The sequence below is a fragment of the Octopus sinensis genome, linkage group LG14 (genome assembly GCF_006345805.1).
Source record: "Octopus sinensis linkage group LG14, ASM634580v1, whole genome shotgun sequence".
NCBI lineage: Eukaryota > Metazoa > Mollusca > Cephalopoda > Octopoda > Octopodidae > Octopus > Octopus sinensis.
Window position 1 is genome coordinate 35,438,769 of NC_043010.1, and position 24,296 is coordinate 35,463,064.

General features: G+C 32.1%; 1 protein-coding gene across 2 annotated transcripts in view; it reads right to left on the reverse strand.

Annotated features, from left to right (window-relative positions):
• Positions 1-667: 667 nt before the first annotated feature.
• LOC115218859 (transmembrane emp24 domain-containing protein 7) overlaps positions 668-24,296 on the reverse strand; it is a 45,753-nt gene continuing 22,124 nt past the window's right edge. Inside the window, exon 3 of one of the 2 annotated variants that reach the window (XM_029788809.2) lies at positions 668-977. In XM_029788809.2, coding sequence (XP_029644669.1) covers positions 744-977 — 234 coding nt within the window. In that variant the 3' untranslated portion in view covers positions 668-743. Of the gene's footprint in view, positions 978-15,295; positions 15,648-24,296 lie in introns of those variants that run through there. The other variant, XM_029788810.2, reaches the window with a different exon arrangement.

Consider the following 24,296-nt stretch of genomic DNA (forward strand, 5'->3'; position numbering starts at 1 on the left):
ATATATCCATACATATCCATACATATATATATCCATACATATCCATACATATATATATCCATACATATATATATCTATACATATCCATACATATATATATCTATACATATCCATACATATATATATCCATACATATCCATACATATATATATCCATACATATCCATACATATATATATCCATACATATCCATACATATATATATCCATACATATATATATATCCATACATATCCATACATATATATATCCATACATATATATATCCATACATATCCATACATATATATATATCCATACATATCCATACATATATATATATCCATACATATATATATCCATACATATCCATACATACATATCCATACATATATATATATATAATACAAAATGGGACAAGAACGCAAAACATCCGGACAGCTAGGTGATATACATACATATATATACACATATACATATATACATACATATACACATATACATACATATAAACATACATATACATGCACATATACATACATATAAACATACATATACATGCACATATACATACATATATATATATACATATAAACATACATATACATGCACATATACATACATATATATACATATATATACATACATAGATACATACATATATATATACATGAGAGAGGTTGAGCTTGAATATATATATATATATATATATATATATATTATAGGTAATTATACATGTATTAGGGTAAGGCCCTAAGTGCAGCTATCATGACTGTATCGTGTTAGCTGGACGTTTGTCTGTGAAGAAGCTATGCAGAACTATGATCTGGCCAATTCCAACAACAATCACTGCCACTGTCTCACATATAGACCAAAAAAATACTCTCTCATTCAGGAACTCAGCAAAAGCTCGCCCACTGGACTCCCGCAGCTTGAAGTGAGTCTGATAGTCAGCAATGGTGTTCAGTTGTGCATGTGTATTCACTGAAGTCTGCTCCATCTGAAGATAGAGAAGAAAAAAATACGAAAATTATATTTTAGGTGGAATTCATAACAAGTCCTCAATAAAACAAGTGTTAATGACATTGTTTTGAAAGTGTTTAGAAGACACTTAAAATCAGATTTAAAAATATATATACAAAACTGAGTGTAAATGTCACAATGTGTGTGTTGTGTGTGTGTGAGAGAGAGATACTAATCATTTGACATTAGTAGTAAATTTACATTAGCTTCAGAATAAAGTGTTGGTTGAGTACAAAGTGTAATGTGACAAAGGAACAGGAAATTATGCAATGAATTTCATCAGTTTACAACTATTCTCTGCTACAGGATGCAGTGCACTCACAAATGAGTTCTTTGGGAAAGCATTTACTAGCATTTCATTTTAGAAGCTCTGAGGAAGCTAGAAGGTAGTGCACATGTATTCAGAGATGCATCTTATAGCAGAAACAGCTTTAGGCTAATGAAGTTCATTGCCTAAATTCTTGTTGTTTTGTCATTTAATTTCATATACAATTAGCTGAAAATGACAAAGACCTGAGAGTGACGTTTACCACTTATCAAACCAGAGCTCCCTTATTGCATGCCACTTACCAAACTGTGGCTTCCTCAATGTCTCATGGCAGTACTATAACCTTTAATAAGCATCATGCACAAAACTCACAACTCCTTCCTAACTTTCTGCCAAGTAAAAAGATTAACACACATACTCAGTATACTAAGTTCTGTTTCTGCAGTTCTACCACTCAATATAAGAACATTCTTAAATCAAAAATGGAGACCAGAAATCCAGAGTTATATTTTACAGATTCAATGCTTTAGTGAAGAAAATCTGTTAGTTAACATGCAGTTATATCATGTCACTAGCTATTCGGCCTACAAGAAATAGTAACCAATGTTAATTTCCTTTTCTTTAAGATGGTAGGACATGATTTTGAAGGAGATTTGGCTGTTATTGCTAATAGGCCTAGTGACTGCATAGAGACTCCATCCCAATGATAACACTTTAAAACACTGTCTTGTTATCTTAAAAATACTTAGTTGAACAGATTTTTTTTGTTAGTGTACAAAGTTTATAAATGCATGGCAAAAAGTCAATCAAATTTAGCAGAGAATTTAATTCAAATTTCTCCAGAATGCAACCCAAAATCCCAATCACATGATCACCATTTTAAATTTTGTAGAGGGAAATTTTACTGCTTCATTGATCTTGCATATCATAGTTCAGAATTTAAAGTTAATAAGTTTACTAGAGACTTAGTCACTATATGCAGCAAGTCAAGCAACTACATAACAACTGAAAAGAAACTAATGTTACACTTGGACAAGTCCACCTTGCATGCTTCTCCTTTGCTATAGTCATTCATACCAGCAAGCTAACAAGGGAGATTATGTGGTTACTTGACATGCTAGAAATAACGGCCAAATTTCTTCCAATCAAACCAACCATTTCAAAAAAAGTAGTCACTAACCAATATAGTCCTAGATATACAAAAAAGATTGGCTGATCATAGCTGGAACACCTTTGGTCATAGGTCTGCTCAACCAGGGCTGACTTGGGGTTAAACATTAATAGCAGTTATTCAAGACTGGACAACTGAAGGAATGCAATACACTGACTCATAAACTGCATTCTACACAACAAAATGATTGCATGTTGTATATAATATGGATGCCCTCAACCAGATACAAGTACCATAGGCTATTCCTAGTTATTTGAACAAGTACCTAGGTACTGTAAACCTGCTTGAGCAAGGCTAACCTGCATTTCATAGCAACAACTAGAGAAACTCCTTTACTGATTCATGTGATCTTCCATTTAATCCCTTTTGATACCAAACTACCTGAGACTGTCTTTGGTTCTATGATGCAATCTTCTTATTTTAAAGCAATTTCAGTTAAAACCTCCCATCAAAATTTCATGTTGATTTTATGTTCCAAACACCAGCTCAATAACGACTAAGTTATTTTACTAAATACTCCATTATTTTCAAAATCAATTGAAACAAATGCAGTGCATTTCAACAAAAATATAGTAACAAGAGGGTTACATATACTAAAGAGTTTGATGGTGGAGAAGATTTGGTGGTAACATTGAGCAGGTTGATTTCACAGAAGCTCTCTTGCTGGCTTATGTAAGATCACCTATTTTAAAGCCAGTATTGTGTTTGTTAGGGAAAAATTTGGCTGAGACACTGAGCAAGTCAAACTACAACATAGCTCCCTTGTCTGGTTTTTCTTTTATTCTTTTACTTATTTAGACTGTGGCCATGCTGGGGCACCACCTTGAAGAATTTTAATTGAACAAATTAATGCCAGTACTAATTTCGTTAAGCCTGGTAGTTATTCTATTAGTCACTAGGCTTAACAAAATAATTTTATTAACCCTTTTGATACCCACCCACTTGAAGTTGTCTTCAATCTTATAATACAAAATTGTCTGTATTAAGATCATTTCCATTTAAAATAAAATCTCCCATTGTTATATAAAGTTATGTTCCAAACACCACTTTAATAATGAAAATATTTTATACCAAAGCCTTTCAAATTCTTGATTATATTCAGAATTAATTGAAACAAATAAGCACAGTAATTTAGTAAAAAATAAAGTCATGAAAAAACTTCAAAGAATTTCTGAAGTGGTATTTTGTTGGCATTAGAAAGGGCATCTAGCCATAGAAACCAAGCCAAAACAGACTGGAGCCTGGTGCAACTCTCCAACTAGCCTGTTCCAGTGAAACTGTCTGACCCATGCCAGCATGGAAAATGGATGCCAAATGATGATGCATTTTAATAAATATTTTGTATCTGTTTAATTAAATAAATACAATCTTTTAGACAAATTTTATCATTTACCTTCATTCGAAAATAAATAAATATCACTGAAAATAAGATAATCAAGCAAATAGGATAAGCAGAGAAAGATTGATTTTTTTTTTTTTTGTTTTTTTGTTAGAAAGCAAGCTGAAACAATTAGAATATATTAAAGGCAGAAAATAAGAGTCATGCTTGAATTTGTTGCTCAATAATCAATTTTTCTTTCTGATACTAATACATAGTTCATCCACAGCAGAGGAATAAAAAACAAAAAATGATGCTAAAGCCAATCTCTGTAAAATTTTGAACTCTTACAGAAAAGTATGATATTAAATGCTGTAATCTATTTAATCTAATATTCTACTGGTTCAGTCATGTACACCTTTAACCCTTTTGATACCAATCAGCTGAAACTGCCCATGGCTCTGTAGTACAAACGTCTTGTTTTCATAAGTTTTGAATAAAAATCTTCCACCAAACCTTAGTTGCAATTTATGTTCCTAACACCAGCTTAATGATAACTATGTTATTTTACTAAATTCTTTGTTATATTTTAAATTAATTGAAACACAGAGCATCTCAAAATAAATATGGTAACAAAAGGGTTAAGTAACATTAACAATTATGAATTATGTTAATTTCTCACATTTGATACAAGGCAATAAATTTCTAGAGAAAGACATAGCTAACTGAATCAAATTTAATACATACATGTCAACTGCAGAAGATGAACAAGAGACAAAAATGTTAAAAAGGGTGCATTGCATTTAGTCTGATAGTCTACTGCTTCTGCCATCTACAGTCAAATAGGAATAATATAATAATAATCCTTTCTACTGGATGTGAAAAGCCTGAAATTTTTTTGTGGGAAGAGGGCTAGTCAGTTACATCAACACCCGGGCTCAACTGGTATTTCATGGAGCCCAAAAGGATAATAGGCAATGTCAACTACGGCTGAACTTGAACTCAGAATGTAAAGATGGATGAAATGCCCCTAAGCGTTTTGTCTAGCATGCTAACAATTCTGCCAAATTCACTGCCTTAATAATAATAACAGTAATAATTTTTCTGATTTAGGCACATAACCAATAAATGAGCAGAGGGAATTAGCTAATGCAATTGAGCAGAGAGCTTGACTAGTACTTTATATTGTTGATCTGAAAAGATGAAAGCCAAAGTTGACTTTGGCAGGATTTGAACTCAGAATGTTAAGTGTTGGACCAAATGCATCAAAGCAGTTATTTCTAAGCTCTAACACTTCTGCCAGCTCCCTGACATTATAATAATAATAATTTCAAAGTAGGTCCCAGTCCAGCAATTTTGAGAGAGGGTTTAGTCGAGTAAACTGACCCCAGTACTTAACTGGTGCCTTTATTTTATCAGCCTGAAAGGATGAAAGGCAAAGCTGACCTCAGTGAGATATGAACTCAGAATGTAAAGAACCAGAACAAATACCACAAAACATTTTTTTCTGACATCATAATGAATCTTTAATAATTTTTTCTATTATAGGTACAAAACCAGGGAAGAGAATTAGTCAAAATTCATCAACCCTACTAATTAGAAAAAGGACTTTATATTTCAACAGGTTAAGCATGAAAGATTCAACCTTGGTGGGAGTTGAACTTGAAATGTAAAGAACAGGAACAAATGCCACAAGGCATTTATCCAATAATTTACTGATCTAAGCAAAAATAAAATGATTAGGATATTTTTTTAACAAGACAAAGAAAATATAAGGAGCTTACAGTTGGTGGAATTTTAAATAGTATATTATTTGGTGGTTATACTCTAACCTTTATACTAAAATGGATGCAGCAGAAAATAAGAAAATAGGATAAAAATGGAGTATCATCTTGAAAAGAAAGTTGAAACTTTGAGAATATATTTAACATAAAAGCCTAAATTTTTCATGAGCAACACAAATTAAGAGAAATGCTTTGAATTTAAATTTCACTGGTAAACATTACCCTTCATTCCTAAGAGATGACGGTTAAAAATTAATTTAGGCAGAATTTGAACTCAGAACAAATCAGAATGGAACTGAATATCACAACATATTTAATCAGGCATTTTGTAGTGTGATTGACTCTATACCACCAATAATAGCTGGTGCTTATTTCATTGAGCTCAGAAGGATAAAACGTTGATCCTGATGGCTTTGATTTCAGAATGTAAAGAGACATATCAAAATGTCAGCTGTGCCAAAACAATCATCCTATACTGGCTAATAATGATGATGATGATGATATATTCAAATAAAGCCTCAAATATGTTGACAATAGGCATGATCAATTAAACTGAATTTCAGCAGAAGAGCAGAATTCTTAGTCTTATGAAACTAAAGTAAGTATATCTATATATGTAACCAAAACAACTGCTAGCCTTTCTCATCACCTGTCACATACTACCTAAGTAATTCATACCTCACACTGCCTCTGACACTAATTACCACCTTTCTAAAAGAATGAAATAGAAAGTTTAAAAGAATGGAAGGGAAAGAGTTGTTTCGAACAAATGTTTATATCATCTAGTCTGCCTTGATATTAAAAATATTCCCTCCTCCATGTAAGATGCTGTCAATGTATATCAGCTGGTCTTGTTGTTTAATAAAGGAGCTACCACTTGGGTCACTCAACTTGCTGGAAACAGTAGCCAATTATCCCTCAAATTTACAACCTACCATCTTAAATGAAGGATATTATTATTAAACAATGCAGTTCCTGATATTAAAAAAAATCCTGCAATTCTAACAGTTGAGCATACAGCACCCTACAATAGTAACAAAGAAGATAAGTATTACTGCAATGATGACTGGACAGTTATTTATTACCAGTTATTGCAAGAAGAGTTCATCAATTGGGGAGAGGGAAAATGATAGAAGTGTTAAAATTTTCATAAACATCTTACCAACAGCCCTTGTCCAGTATGACCCGAGTTCTATACTATACCTTGTTAGTAGAAAGAGTTACAAATTCCCAAAAAGCCTCATATGAGAATAAAGAAATTTTAAAAAGACATTTATTGTTACTACAATTTAGCCCCTGGCCACATGGTAAGGCTTGGTCCAGCAGACCTATGATTAAAGGCACTCAAGTCATGACTTTTATTCAGACATGCTGTATCTAAAACTACATTATCCAACATGGTCTTCCTTTATCCAAATAACAGGCTGTTGTTTGAGGAAGATTTGACTGCTGTTTCTGGCAGGACAAGTAGCTGCATAAACACTCCTTTGTTGGCTCTTAAAAATTACTCTGAGTTATGTGTATGTATGTGTGGAGAGATCAGAGATTTATTCTTCATGTTTCAGTATTCCCTGCAAAGTGTAACATGGCTATTTTCCAAAAATCAATACAATTAACCACCTGGTGATAGAAGCATTTTATCAAAGCACATAGAAACCTAAAGCAATTTGGTTATCACATTTTATTTTTTATTCTTTGATTTTTCTATTTTCCATTTTATTGTTTTCTTCTTTAGTTCCAGATCAGTTCCAAAAGAGAAGATAGGTTTGTTTTTTTTTTAAGAAAGCGAATCCAACTATGACCAACCCCTCATTTTCTTTAAGATATGACACAATATGTCCTTTTCTGTTTGAAAATATGATTTGCAGAATGAAGATTTGGTTGTTATGTCTAGTAGAGGTTCCATCTCAATTTTGCTTTCATATGTGAGATCCATTATTAGTTGTTTTTTGGCCCTTTTATTTATTTGAAAAAGGAAGAAAGTATTATCTTATCAGTCAAGAAAACCAAACCATTGTGACAAGTCCCCTTCCCATGGATGCAACCTGTTGTTGAACTAATGACCAAGTTGTCAATAGACCAGCAGAAAAAAAAAAAAAATCAAGTCTATTGAATACGAACAAACTGTAAATGACGTCACTTTAAAATCATTAAATTTAATAATCCATTTCATATCATTTCTTCAAAAATATCAACCGACTTTTTAATCATTGTATTTTCTGACATACAAATCAAATTTTCCAGACCAAATTAGACAGGTCAACTTATAAGATGACTTTAGAAGACCAAAAATACTATGTGAAATGCAGCAGGATTTGGAAAGATAGTTATGACAATGTTTACACTATATACACCAAATTATATGCCAGAAAATACAGAAATGAATTTCAAGTATTCATTACTATTTTGTGGAAAAACAAAATGGAATTGTAACCATAGAGACGATGATCATCTCTACAACAGTTTATAATAAACCAGTACACTTTAGACAGGCCATTTTTAATTTGTTAACACTATAACTAAACCCTATCCCCAAGTATCCTACAGATGGATACTAACAGTTTCCTAAAGACAGCCAAAAATAAATGTGTCAAAAAGCTGTAGTGTCAGTGCAAATTAGTTGAAACAGGCTTTGGGGCAAACCAAAAAATACCATATAAGAGGTAAGCAGAGAACCTGTACATTTATATAAGAATCTGTGGTACAAGATTCTGTTTAGTTTGCATTAGCGACAATAATTGTAGAAAAACAGGAATGGTTTATTAATAATGTTAGACAAACAGGTCAAAGATTGTCAGTTTATATTCTAGCAATGGCACTGAGTGTGTCCATGATCATGACATTTAGCTTTCAAGTAAAATTTACCTTGCTGAAACAGCAAAATAGGCACAACTTGCCACCATAATCAGTAGGTTCAAAGTAAACTTGGCAGCTAACTGTACATGACGAGATCAACTTCCCATGTAGGTAGAGCTTGAAGAAGAGCAAGTCTTCCCATGCTGATTGACTCTATAAGCACTATAGGAAAACAAGGTATGCAATTGTGCCCACAAAAATCCATAAATCCTGTGTTTAATTTTAGTTTCTTCAGAATTATGTGAATAATGATAAACCTCCAGCTGGGCTGGCTCCCTAACACTACTGAAATCCTAAGTTGAAGATCAACCATTGCAAGGGGCATAACCAGATAACAAAAGATTTTGATCCATGCACTACTAATTTTGCCAACCACCATATAATGGCATTTTTTTTTTCCAATCCACTATTGTCATGTATGATAGTACGTCAAAACTAATTACAGATTTCAATGACATTAAGTAACTGAGACATTTTACTTTTACATAAAAAGGAATGTTAATTTATTGTAAGCTTTTGTTTCAAATCAAATCTGAGACTAAAACTGCAAGCTAATGAAAAGAAGAAAATATAATCCCTACAGCTTTCAGAAGTGAACTGTAGCTCTCCACTAGTTAATGACAATATAGAGCTTAAGTGGAGCGCATGAAGTTAGTAACCTGATTTAAAACAGCAATAACTGTTTTGTTACTATACTGATTTTGAAATAGACTACTTTTGTTTTAATTAATTAGTTTTGGAAATAATAAATTCATTAGAATAACTTTAATTACTAGGTGATTGGAATATAGATTAACGTGAATATAAAGTAAATTTGGAATATATATTTACAGGTTTTAATTTAAATCCATTTAAAAAGAATTTGTATCACAGAAAGAAAGGATTAAATTCAGTTCTCCACAGAAAAAAAAAAATCCCAAAGTACATGCAAATGTCAAAATTTTGAAAAATAGCCAAAGAATATCTTCTCTTGACAGTATATCCAGTTTTTCAAGATTTTTATCAACTTACCCATTGTCTTTGGAATTAGACTTGGAGAACATTCTTACAAGAGTACAAAGTCACGAATTTGCTGAAGGAGCTATACTTAAATATGATAGTTACAGTCAGTATGTGATGGTACTTATTCTATAAATTCCCAGAGAGATGTAAGTCAAAGTCAACCTGGAAAGATTTAAACTGATAATGTGCAAGGATGACATTAGATTCCGAGAAATTATTCAGTCCATCACTACCAATGCTGTAATTTTTTCTATATACATTCAGATCAACATATTAAAACAACTACATTTCTAAGTTTGAAGTAATTTCATTCTATGCATCTTCAATTTTGTTATTTAATCACTTTTAACTGTTAAAACAATGATGAAAATGATTACTTTAGACTGTGATCAAAGTAAGTTTTTGCAATAGAAGTATGTAAAAGATTTTAAGCAATCCATACATATTACTGGTATATGATGCTACAAAGAGCATCCAACCAAAGAAACCATGCCAAAGCAAGCATTGGAGCTCAACACAATGCTTTGACTTGCTGGATCCTACCAAACCATCCAACCCATGCCAGATGTTAAAATGAAATTAATGATGGCAAGACTGGAATTACTATGGAAGTTATTTTGTCCAGTATGCAACAATCTGTGAACATATTACCTTAACCAGTAATATAATAATAATTGTTCCTAAAAGGCACTAAGCAAGAAATTTTGAGTACTTGACATGTACTTCATGTTACTGACCTCAGCCCAATACTTGATTGGTACCGTAGTTTATCAACCCTGGAGGAATAAAAGCAAAGTTGAATGTGGCAGGATTTGAGCTCAAGACAGACAGTAATATAATTCTAATTTTGAAAGAAGGCCAATAGTTTTAGGGGAATGGAGGTTAAACAATTACATCAACCCCAGTACTTGACTGGTACTTTGTTTCTAAACAGACGAAAAGCAAAGTTGACCGTAGCACAATCTGAACTCAAAATGTAAAAGAGCTGGAAGAAATGCTACTAACCATTTTGTCTCATGCACTAACAATTCTGCAATAAATAATAACAAGTACAGTTTCTTGCAAAGACCCAAGGTCTGTATTGAAGGGAAACTGTCAACTCAGCCCTGTTACTTGTATTTAATTATAACAGGAAAAATAGTATCCTCAACTTAATAAAACTTTAAAATGGCACTACAGCGATCAGTTTGTCTCGTACTTATTTGTAATATACAGTGTTAGCCAAAAGTCACCCGACAGTAAATCAAAATTCCATAAATATTATCTGTAATTCTGCATCGACTCAAACGGAAAAAAATGTATTGCTCAAGGACTTCAGTTTGAACAATTTTCATGATGTTTCATATTTAGATGCTTTTATTAAATTCATTCAGTTGTTAAACATAAATAAATCTTGGAATTAAATGGTTTTGATTTACTGTGAGGTGACTTTTGGCCAACCCTGTATGACTTCATATAGGTAATACAATATTGAAAATTTATGGCATATATGCTCTGGGTGTTACCAGTACAATTTGGAATATGTGGAAGAAAACTGAAGTCAATTCATAGATATGGATCACACAGAGCTTATATATTGTATTATATATATAAACACTTGGAGGTTTTTTTTTTGGGGGGGGGGGCTTACAGTATGATGTCCAGTTAATGATAAAAGTGTGTACAATGAATTTAGTATTGAACAGAAACTACATGCCAGCTATCACAAAATTTCAGATCTAATGGCAAGACTGATTAACTTTAGTAGCCTTAATTTTAAGAATATTTTCACTGTCTGGTATATTAAGATGTTTTAACAATCAAAGAAAACTCTTACATAAAAGTGGGATGGAAAGTTTTGATTTATATATAGACACTTTAAAGCAAGCAGTTGTGTCAAACAACTAGAGGTGGTCTCAGGCAGGTTAAAAACAATTTCATAACTTTATCATATATTTTAATTGTATGAATTAGAAGAATGATTTTCATAAAATAACCAAAACTGGTGGTTGAGGGAGGAAGAAACAACTTATGGGTTGCTGCAGTAGGAAGCATTGCACCACAGACATCAGGTTATCTTCAGACAAGAGACTTGGACTGAATACTTTCAACAAAGTTTTGCTTAAGGCTCCCAAGGCTTAAGAAAATATGTTGTGGGTTGTGAGATAAATCAGACAACCATGCAATGCTACATAATACCAAAACAACCTCATCAACTGTGGCATGAAATTAATATTACCCAGAATAATGGGTTATATACTATTAAAAATTAACAGGCTTTTTTTAATGTTAAGCAAAACAAAAAAAAAAACACCTGTCTTCTTCAAAATACTATCACCCATAACACCCGTTTAAGCAATCCCGACTACCCTAGGCCAAGAGGGCCAGTTTCACTTTGGAAACCACTTTTATAGCACTGTTCTCAGAGACCACATGCCTAATTTATTACAGTTCAAATTTTACCTCAATGAATAAGTAAAATAAAAATTCATATTTTGATGATATAAAAAAAAAAAAACACTAACACTTTCGCCAAAAGAGAAACATTTCATTTATTGATTTCTGGACAAAAACAATCAAAATATTTTTTAAATCTTGAAATATTACAAAAAAAAAAAAAAAAAAAAAAAAAATTCTTAGGTTATAAAAAAAATGTTTACAAAATTTACAATGAATTCAAAGAAAATCTTAATATATCAACAATTCACTAGTCTGCTTATTTTGAAAAAAAAAAATTTACAAATTATTTCCAATTAAAATAATCAAACCAGATGGTAATTTCAGTACTTTTTTTTTTTTTTTTTTAAATGTTCTATATAAAATATCAAATTGATAAAAGCATTTTTTTATAAACCAAAAGAGAATCATGTTAGAAAAAAATTTAAACTAAAGCCATATCAAATACAAAATGAAAAATATTGATATGAAGTAAAATAAAAAAATATTCAATCTTTAAAGTTTCATTGTTGAATTTTGATTTGAGTTTGAATTACTCTAGCTCCAACTTACCATAATACTTGGATGTTTTCATAAATGAAAATGTGGAACATACAAAGGTTATGGACATTGACATTCTCAGACTAACTCCAAAATGTTTTCAGTTTCAAATATAAAATATGCAAAAAAAAAAAAAAATGAACTGAAACTCATCTTTTAATAAAAGTTTACCCCAGAGTAATTCAACTAAGGTTGGCAGAGTCAGTCTGAAAACGGAACTCACAAACTCTTTCACTGCTTTGTAACTCAGAGATCATAACACCCTAATTTAGTGGTAGATTTGTTCATTAAAAATAATTAAAAATTATGAATCAAAGACACACACACACATACAAAGTAATTGTTCAGTAAACTATCTCAACCTCAGTTTACATCTAGTGCTTACAGATTGAGTGTATGGAGAATTAAATTCAATGTAGACAGATAAAACTATATAATGAAAGGCATAGCTTGGCTCTACCAATTTACAATAATTATGACAATTACAAAACTTATGAGAATGAAGATGATAAAGATTTCTTAATCACAAAGCTAATTTTTGTTACAGAGTTATTGATTATAAATGCATGAACCCCACTGTAACATTGGTGTAATTTTATTGATCATCGTGGAAATAAAAGGGAAAAACAAACAAGACAAAACTTGGATTTAGTAACAAGAAAAATAACACTTAGAAATACTACACATATAATACTGTATATACTACCCAATAATTTCATATAAATAAAAACAAGACCAACTTTCACAACGGTGAAGGGATGTAGACAGTTGAATCAACTTTATTACTACTACAACTCTATTAAACTGAAAGAAAGAGAGAGAGAGAGATGAAAAATGAAGTAAACTACAGAGAAATTTAAATTCTGAAAGTACAGAAATGAAACCAAATACACGAAGACAATGAATGTTGATTCGCCACTCTCACCTAATAATCATAAAACGCTGGAACATTTCAAACTATTATATTTCACTACTTCTCTCCAAACTATTATATTACATGACTGAATAAATGCAGTCAGTTTTAATACTGAAATAATAAAAATGATTTGTAACACAGGCATAAGGCCACAAATATTTGGAAAGTATTGTCAATCCAACTGACTCAAATATCTATTTTATCAAGTCCAAAAAGTTGAAAAGCTGAATCAACCTCAGCAGGGTTTGAACTCAGAATGTAAAGTGATATAATTATACACTGTAAAGCATTCTATCCAGTGTTTTACTAATTCTGACACTCAACCATCAGCACACAGCCATTTATATACAGTGAGAGGAATATTTGATTTAAATTACCCCAGAACTTGATTCATATTATGAAATATTCATTGATTCTGAAAGTATGAAACACACAGTCAACTCTAATGGGATTTGAACTCTTTATATATGAGAACATGATGGGTTTTATACTGGTACAAGGATAAACTTATAGAGGAGGAGCATAGTTGACTCAATTGAATCAACTATAAAATACTGTTTCTTATATTATTGACTTTAACAAAATAAACAATAAAATTGCTTTGACAAAATCTGAATTCAAAGAGTAAAAGGAGGTAGCTAAATACAGTGAGGCATTTTGCCCGAAACTCTACCTTTTCTTTTCACTCTTTCCAATTGTTGGTCTTTTGTGATAAAAATAATTTCTGATGTAGTCAGAAGGCCAGAAATTTTTTTTATGGACTCCAGAAGGATGAAAGGCAAAGTTGACTTTAGCAGGATTTCAAATCAGAGTGTAAAAGACCATAACTAACTGCTGCAAGGTATTTTGTTTGATGTTCTGAAGAATTCTGCCAATTCACCAAATGATAATAAAAAATACTGGTTTTCATGCAACATACCCAAAGACATAAAATACAGACAAACATACAACCAAATTCAATTATTTTCACTGGTTCAAATTTCAAAATGATAAAACTATCATAGCCATCTTAATTTGAATTATGAGTGAAAAATTTTTTAAAATCAACTGAAAAAAAAATACTTAAAAACTGAAATCAAAATTTCAACTCAAATCAAAATTCACTTTTTTAATCAATTTAGTTTTTATGTTAAAATGAATTTCAATTTTAACATTTAAAAATATTTTTAATTCTATTTATTCTTCCCTTTGATTGGCTCATTTATTTAAACATTTTAGTATCATCCATTTGAAATTTTAAACTGAAAACAAACAAAAAAACTTTTTAAGACCCTAGGTCTTGTTGAAAATCATCTTTTCTTTTTCTTATTCTACATAACCAATAATAAACAAATGCCAGTAGAGGTAAAAAGATAAAGATAAGGAATTGGATGGCTGGATAGATTATCATTCAGTTTCACACTCACTTTAGATGAGCAGGCAACTTCTACAGTTCATTTTGCTATGAGGTAGGGGAAAAGCTGGGTAAGTTCATGGCTCTTCAAGGAAATGTATAAAATTGATAGGAGGATGAGCAGGAAGGGATTATATTCCTATTTCATGTACTTCACAGAAATAGCAAAAAAAAAAATAATAATACTGAACCTTTGAATACTGTCTTCATTAAAAGATTAACTTAAAGGAGTTTATTATCAAGTAGGGCATAGTAAGACAAAGGGAAAGATGGTGTTGCTGTATGGATAAAGGTTGTTCGTTTTCATGGGAGAGGTTATCAATTAGAATTCTAGACAATTTTAAATTGCAGCAGTAATTGTAGTTTGCAAATATAAGCAAAAGAAATTATTTGCAGCTACTGGTATAATCTATAAGCCAGTGTCTTTCTGTTTATCTGACAATGAAATATATGGTTGGCTTCATCTATAATTAAAGTTTAAATCTTCTCACAAAAGAAAAAAAAAAAAATCAATTGCAATGTCTGTTTTCTGATTGGATAAAATGTCCAAATTTCTGGTTTTCATTAATTTTTTTTTTTTAATAATAGACCCCATCCCTACTTTATTATATTTGTTGTTTATATATATATTTGATGGGTTTTTTTCTCTTCTTTCCAGTTAAAAAAGGTAAGGTTGTGAAATAAACATGATCCGCATCTCATAACCTCTTTGTAGTTTTTCTTGCTTTCTGCCCTGCCTTACGTCTTGACCTCTCTTTTATCAGTGAAGAAACTCTTCATGATGAGCACCTGCCCAACTGTGATGATTAAGATGACTAAAGACTGACCCACGGACCAGTACAGCACACGCTCATTGAGGTCTTCAGCAAATGATCTAGTCTGGCTCTCTCTAAGTCGGAAATGAGTTTGATAGTCCACTATCTGATTTAAATGTTCATGGTTAACCACAGCTGAGCTCTCCATCTACAAGAGAACAGACAAACACCATTTTCCAGTTGACCGCACACAAACAAAAGTTAAATAAAAATAAGCAATAATTGAAATAAACAAAATCAAAATAAATATAACAAAATGTAGCAAGGAATATTATTGTTGTTGCTGTATTGCTCATGACTAACATAAGCTAATTATTCTGTTGTGCACAAATAAAAGCCATGGCTACAGTGGATTTGTACAGAGATTATGAGCCAACCAGCCAACCATTTCTTTTTAAGAGCTAATGTTTAGTTATGACTATTTTTGGTATTGATGTTCCACTACCTTAAAGCTAATTTAACAACTTTGAATTAGGACATGGATGCTTTTATTTAAATTTTTACACAGATGATATGAAAATAATATTCAGTGCTACTTTGGTGTGTGATCTACAATTTAAAGAGAAATTACTTTCGGTTACTTTTTAGTTTGCTTTGCAATTTCTAAATTTTTTATAAATTCTTTTGTACATACTTAGCATTGTTAATGTGTTTTTTTCAAAATTGTTACTATTTTAATAATAATAAAACCATGTTTCACTTATGTCTTAGTAAATAATAAAAAACCAAGAATAAACAATATGCTAATTAAAATAAGCACGTAGATCACAAAAGTTTGAGAGCTGCCCGTTTTGCAACGTAAAGTTGGCAAAATTTCACCACTTTTCTCTTCTCTTCAAGCTTCCTGCATTTCTCCACCACAACAATGACATGGTGCAACATTTTCTGCATCATTTAAAAGGCCATTTTTTCATGAAGATACAACTGCCTTTATCTCATTGCTTATTGCATTGTAAAAATCTTTAGGTAACATCTGAAGGGTTTTTAGAAATTGAAAAGTAACCTAAAGTAATATGCCTTTAAATTGTAGATCACACACCAAAATAGCCCCTGATATTCTATGACTAAAACTAAACTATTTGTTTCTCATCACTGTGTGAAAATTATTATTAACACCATGTAGCTTCTTATTAGTACTATTAGTATTGAAGGTGGCAAGCTGGCAGAATTGTTGCCATACCAGACAAAATGCTTAGCAGCATTTTATCTGTCTGTTTTGAGTTCAAATTCCACTGAGGGCAACATTGCTTTTCATCCTTTCAGTGTTGGTAAAATAAGTACCAGTCAAGCGCTGAGGTCAATGTAATTGACCAGCCCCAACCTAGCCAAAAGTTCAGGCACTGTGACTTTAATAGAAAGGATTATTATTATTATTATTATCATTACTATTATTGTGGCCTAGTGGTTAGGGTGTTAAACTCAAAATTGCAATATCGTGATTTCAATTCCTGGACTGGCCAAGGTATTGTGTTCTTGAGCAATCCTCTTCATTTCACATAGCTCTGCATCTAATATATGACACATTGTGCATCTGTACAGGCAATGTCAGTTTGATGGAGGGAGTGAGCTGATAATGTCCAGCACAAACATTTGATTACTATAAACAAATCTGCACAGCTAGTTCAGCAAGAAATTGTGGAACTCTCATCTACTACAGATAATGATTATTATTAACAGTAGTAGTTCCTCCACATTTAATTCAATAACTACATTCTACTTAGGTCAGCTTCAACCTAAGGTAGAATAAAACAATGTTATATACTGGCAAGATCAAGTCAATTGCATATAAAACCTTCCCCAATTAAATATCTATTTAAGATGATTATTATTATTATTATTATTATGGTGGATTTCGTGCAAATGCCAGAAAATATTATCATTAATACAATAGCTAAGTGAGTAAGATATTGAACTATTGGCTCACAGCAATGTTTTGTTATGTCTCTGGCAACAACTTGCTTAATTACTTGTCTCAGTATTCCTCTTTTCTAATCATTGTTTTCTTTTAAATAATTACCATTATCTTTATATTTATTCTACATCTATTTCATGCTTGAATAGGTTGGATAGTTCAACAAATGCACACATTTTCATGGATAATGTTAATACAACCAAGGAGATAGAGCAAAGAAAGTGCTTAAATATGCATATCCAAAGGTCTATGTGAAAACTAAAATGCCAGTGTGCATGCTGTTGCATATTAATAGATGCATTTGTCAATGTGCATATGCCAGTGTGCACAAATATGTAACTACACCTATTCATATATATACAGGAATAAAAGCCATAGATTTTATACAGGAAAGATATGAGATTGAATAACAATGATGCATTCAAGGACATTAAAGCACAGAGGTCTCAATGAGAAATTAAAACAGGTTTGTATGAATCATTATTGCTACAAGCAAAAACAAATTTGCTATACAGGCAAGACGCCACAAATATATTGAGTACAAGGAAATGCAATTGTCTGATCAATCTAGTTTCAGTTGCACTAAGTGATGCATGATTAAATAAAGAATAAAACATTGAAAAACAATCTAAACACTCCATATGAAACCTGCACTTCTTTCATGAACAGAGACCTTGAAAACATTCAATGGTAGGGTGAGATATGACAATCTTATATTTTTTGACAATCACTGCAAGCAGCAATCTTGTTCTCCATGTACCATGTCTAAGATAACAATAATCATGAACCTCCATACCCTCTAGTACCCCAACACAACATAATTGGGATGGTTTTCCTGAAGCCAACTGGTAAAGCCATTGAGTATCTTCTCCTCTATCTGCTTCTTCTTTTCAGTTTCTCAGTTGTCACCAAATGCTCAAAGCTCCTTATGTCAGTGAGAAGCTTTCCAATGGTTTTTTGCTCATCTAAGGAGCTCATTGTTTATTACTGTCAGCATAAGATACCTTCAGCTTTCTTCTAAGGAACCACATCTTTGTAACACAATTTTGTGGTTGTTGATGTTCCAATACACAATAACCTCAAAGTTACTACAAATGCTAAACATGAAAATATGATCTTTCTTGGCAAGATCATCTTTCACATAAGATCTGCTTCCCAGATCTTTCTGCTCAGGGTCAGCAACAAAGTTTAAGTAGGCCTACATCTAAGACAATTATGCTGCTACACACACAAACATATTTAACTGTATGCAACTGCATTCAACAGATTGCCTTATTCTGTTTAATTCCATTATTGCTGCAATAAGGGCTTCTGCTTCTCAAAACTAACTAGATGCATACCTCCTCCACTTAAATCTCTTATCTATTGCCTCTTGTCATCCATACTGTGTTATATATATATATATATATATATATATATATATATATATCCATATATATATATATCTCCAAACCCCACACAAATTACTTCCCAATCCTTCAATACCAAAATTTCAAATGCTCGAAATCCCTTTCTGTACATATTTTTCTTGCAGATATTAAAATACAGATGTTTAAACTGAGCATCATTCATATCAGTCTCACCAACCAATTTCAGTTTGAAAATCATGGAAGCCTAAACCAAACTACAATATTGACAGCAACATAGGTGTACATGAATAGCAGTGATGGAGTGAATGCACACAAATGGCTTGTATATTGGCCAGGCCAGCCTGAGTTATGGATACATGATGAAATATGATTTTGTCAAACAACTATGAAATAAAGGAGAACATTGTGGGATAAACAAACAATACAAAAATAGATATATTTTGTTGAAATTAATAATAATTGACATGAGTAGAGAGGGTTTATTAATTTGAATGCCACTGAAGCAAGAATGGATAACTTTCCCAATAGCTAACCATATTATGGGATTACTTTTGTTAGAGCAAGTTAACTAAGGCCTTTTGATTTATGTGCATTGCTCAGGTTGTGGTCAAAAATCACAACAGATTAATTGTACAGGTAAAATTTACTTACTGTTGAGAGTCAGCAATGTAATTGTACAGTAAGGGAGTGCTGAACATATCTAATTCAATAAAATATCAGCTATTTGAGGAATCAGCAGTTTGTATCCAAAGAGTAACAGTGAGGTGTCCACGATCTAAATATTTAACTCTATAATAGCACAGTACATCTAGCTGTACATAGGTGCTAACATTTTAAAATAAGTTAACTCATTCTGCTAGTTAGGATATCTATTATGACCTTGTTGAGGCATGATGGAAATACTATCACAGTCACACTATAAGTGTGACTATTTCATGACCCCTACTATCCACAGGATTGATTAAAACTATTATTCACCAATTTGATGATTGTCTTCAGAATTTTCCCCATTTTTAAAAACTTTTTCAATATATTTAGGTAATTTAAAAAGAGGATGATAATAATTTAATAGTGGTAAGAGCATCAGACAAGATATATATATATATTTCTAGTTTGCTGGTTTGTGGTTCAAGTCCTGCTGAAGTCCATTTCAGCTTCTCATCTTTTCAACATAGATAAAACAAGCCTGTAACTCTAGTATGACATGAGAAGGACTTATTCCAACCAATAATCTAATAAAAGTGAATCTCAGAAAACATAGGAATACGTTTTCAGCCACCAACTCTAGGTGTGCAAGAGGGCTCATAATGTAGCTTATTGTCATTACAAGTATTAATGGTTACATGCAACTCAATACAATCTGTTGCATAGTCAAGTCACTGGTGACTAAACCAATAGCCCCATCAAGCTTGCTTGGTGAAAAAAGTAATTTGGGGATTTTGTGGTGTCCATGACATTTTCATCAGTATTATTTAATATAGCTGAATTATTACCAATCATGAATTAAAACCCACTCTCAGAAATGACACTTGTCAACTTTTTTATGTCCAAGTCAGTGAAAGGTCAGGTAATATCAATGACTTCAACAAACCATCTCAGAAAAAAAAAAACCTACCAAAAGGTAGACAATGGAATTCAGAAGAATCAATGGCCAACCAATTTTGTTTAAGATGCTTGAAAGGACTAAATTTTCAGTTGATTGCACAGAAGAAATCCAACAAGTTTCAACTGGTAGAAAGGCAATATCCAGCAGCATTACCTGGTCTTCTCACTGCATTGCTGATAAAACCCCAATCATCTTGGATGTTATGCTATTGTTCCAGAAAGTAATCAGGGACGAGAGATTGGGGCTGATCATCCAGTGCAGACCTTATTCACCATCATCTAAGTACAGTGTAAGTCAAGACTCAAGCGATTTCAAACCACACACACAGACAGCAAATCTTTCACTGTAAGAAGCAGGGTATTGCAAGAATCTGCCACAATGAAGTACAGCCACTTCTATAGTTTCATTGCTTAGAAGGTGTAATTATAGGCAGAAGCAATCACAAATCTGATTATCTGTGTAGATCCATCCCCCATTGTTGTGGTGTATAGTAGTAAAGTTTTGGTCATTTTCAGAAACAAAGAACAAACATCAGCCAATAATGCAGATGTGTTAAGAAGCCAAGACAGAACAGAACTCATTTGCTAAAGCTTAGAAGTGGTAGTAATGTTACAGCTGCTATAGATGTTAGTGTTATTATTTTGATGTTATTGTTATTTGAATTACTTTTGGATTAATAATTGTTTCTTAGATTAGAGAAATGATTGCTTACACTGTTCTTATAACATTTATCAATATAGAAGCACAGTCTTATATTGATTCATAACTGAAACTGTTCATAGACCAAGTGTATATGGAGAAAACATATCATGGTTTTCCATTAATGAATGGTGTATATAATTTGGAAAAACTATTTTTGTTCGTTCTTGTTCCTCACTGTGTATATGTACATATATATATTTATATATATATTTCAAAATAGGAGCTAAGAAATACTATAGTACTTAGCAACTACTTGCATGTTAAAAAGCTTAAACACACCATCTAATGGAATAGTTTATCTGAGATAATGTTCCACTTTTTATTACTATTATTCTAGACCATTGCATGGTTAACGCACATCATGAATTTTTCACTTTGGATTCACTGACATGTGTTTTATTCTTTAACTTAACCATCACAATTTAATTTCTTTCAGACTATTAATGTAATCTTTTATATGTGCATCAGTGTTTGATCAGTTTCACCTTTGAGTGACAATTGTCTTCACGTGTCCTATATTTACTAATAAACATAGGCTGAGTAGAATGTAGAATTAATATTTCTACTTGGCAGATATCAATGTTGTGAATCTCAAAACAGTAGGTAAATGATTCAGGGTTTTAGAACTCAACATTTATAAATAAAGGTTCTGAACTAGAACTTCAAATATATATACATATATCTAAATATAGGCATGAAAATGTAGTGAAAGCAACAATCAAGATAAGAACACCAGTCCGACCAATGTAAATAGTGTACATGAATAACTGAAGACCAAATTAATCACAACGTTGTATAACAAACAAATACACAAAAGAGATGATTAATAAATCCGAAAAGTGTAAGTCGTCGTAGCAATAACTCAAATTAAAAGTACAATTACCTTGCTTCAAAACACACACATATACAAAGCAGCAGCAATAGAAGAGTGTGTAGAAAGTACATCAATCAGTAAGAAATTAGTAATTCCTATCTCCCATCCAGGGAGGTACATGTGAAACAGTAAGTTTATAGCGATTTCTTACTTTGGCTCAGTTTTATAGATGACTGGAAATGGGATTTTGTGACATTCATAGCATTTTCAGCTGTATCAACAATAATTGAACTACAGTAACTCATGAATCAAAGCCCGCTCAGATTTGACACTTGTCAATGTTTTTATGTCAAAGTTAGCAAAAGGAGGACAGTACCTATAACATTTACAGGCTCTCCCAGAATGCTGTGGTTGATAAGGCTGATATCAAACTTGAATACCCACAGGAAAACTGTAGGTGGGAGTAAATGCTTGCAAAGAGCAGACTAACCTAAAAGCCTCAAAAGACTAAGGAAATACTACTTTACAATAATTACATACAAGCTTCCACCCTTTTGTTGTAAACAAATATATCTTCTATCTCTTACTTGTTTCAGTCATTGGGCAGTAGCTATGATGGAATTTTTACATAGGAAATTCTAATGTATTTTGAGGTCTAAACTAAATTAAGATTCCCTTAATGTTGAGATATATATATATATATATATATACACACACACATATTAAATATCTCCCTTGTTTCTTGAGAATGTAGCATGACAAGATTATAAATTTTAAAAAATGCTTTATAACACACTGTTTGAGCTTTACATTCAAGTAGAAGAACCATGATGAAAATCAGCAAATCATGGTGAAAATCAGACTTGAAGCAAAGCAGATTCTTTTATTCCTTTATTCTTTCTCTGGCTTCAGTCATTGGACTGCATCTAAGTTAATATATATGAGCCCAGAATTTCTTTTACTGGTCTCTATTTGTCAAACTGCTGCTTTATGGAACCTACAGAAACAACGCCAGTTTATAGACCAGAATAAAGAATCTTAGTCACACATGGTAGACATCTACACAGTTTCTGTTTATCAATTTCCACCTACAAGGTACTAGTCAACCCTAAATTATAGAAAACACTTGCATAAAATGATGTACAGTTGGGTCACCCCTGGAGCCAAGTGGTTGCTAAGTCAACTTCTTAACCATACATGTGCCTATAGTATGAAGCAATAAATATAGCATAAAATGTGGCTTCAATAAGTAGAACTCTACTGAAATATAGATTCTGAGTTAGATGAGAATTGGATAAAAGATTGACAGATTTATTGCCAAAGGCTAAATGTATATTGCCAATCAATTTACACATCAGATTTACACAATACTTGTGTGGACAGACTAACGCTTCTTATACAAAGATACAACAATGGCAACCCAAAGGAGCTGCACATAGCCACTTAACTTGCAAACAAATATCTATTTAATAAACTTCATTACACACATGCATACACACCAGCCAGAAGAGGAAATTTCAAATTGGAAGCAAAATAAGAATCAAAAGACCTTTAAATAAATCTAAGATTAAAGTATTAGCATAAAAGAAAACAGCCATAACCATCCTGGAAGTGGCCATGCTCGATCTGCAGAAAAGAAGGGGGCAGGAATTCCAAATGATGTACTCTAAACTATGGATGCACAAGAAGTGTAGTGGGATCACAAGCAGTATAAGCAGGCTGACAGTAAAGATAGACTTCATACGTAACAGATATAATTAACAGTAAGAGTATACATGAAATAAATTCCTTCAAATGCTCAAAAAGTTCCCTATAATTAGGTGATCTAATTAGCAGTGGAGAAGAGTATTCTGAAAGCACAGCTACCATAGTAATAACAGTATGAAAAAAAATTTGAGGAACTATTGACACTGCTAACAAAGGAATTCTCTCTCAGAGTGAAAGACAGATTGCATGATGCTTTTGTATGACATGCAATGTTGTATAGTAGCAAGACATGGGTATTAGATGCAGAAGATATGCAAAGATTGGAAAGAAATAAGATGAACATGCTCTGTTGGATGGGTCATATTAGTGTGCATAGACAGAGCACAATTGAGCTGAGAGTAAAAAAGATACAAGAGGAATCATAAGTAGCATGCAAAAGAGATGACTGAGTTGGTATAGACATGTGAGGCACCTTAAAAACGACTGTTGAGTAAAGCCTGACAATCCAAGTAGAAGGAACCTACAGGAGAGGAAAACCAAGGAAGACACAGGAAGAAATTAGAGAAAATGCAAAGTGTATTGGTTATTTGTGAACAAACTATAGTGGGCTGTAAATGGTAGGTGGCCCAAATTACACTTTGTAGTATGCAACAAACATCGACTTGCTCATTTCTTTTTCAAATGTA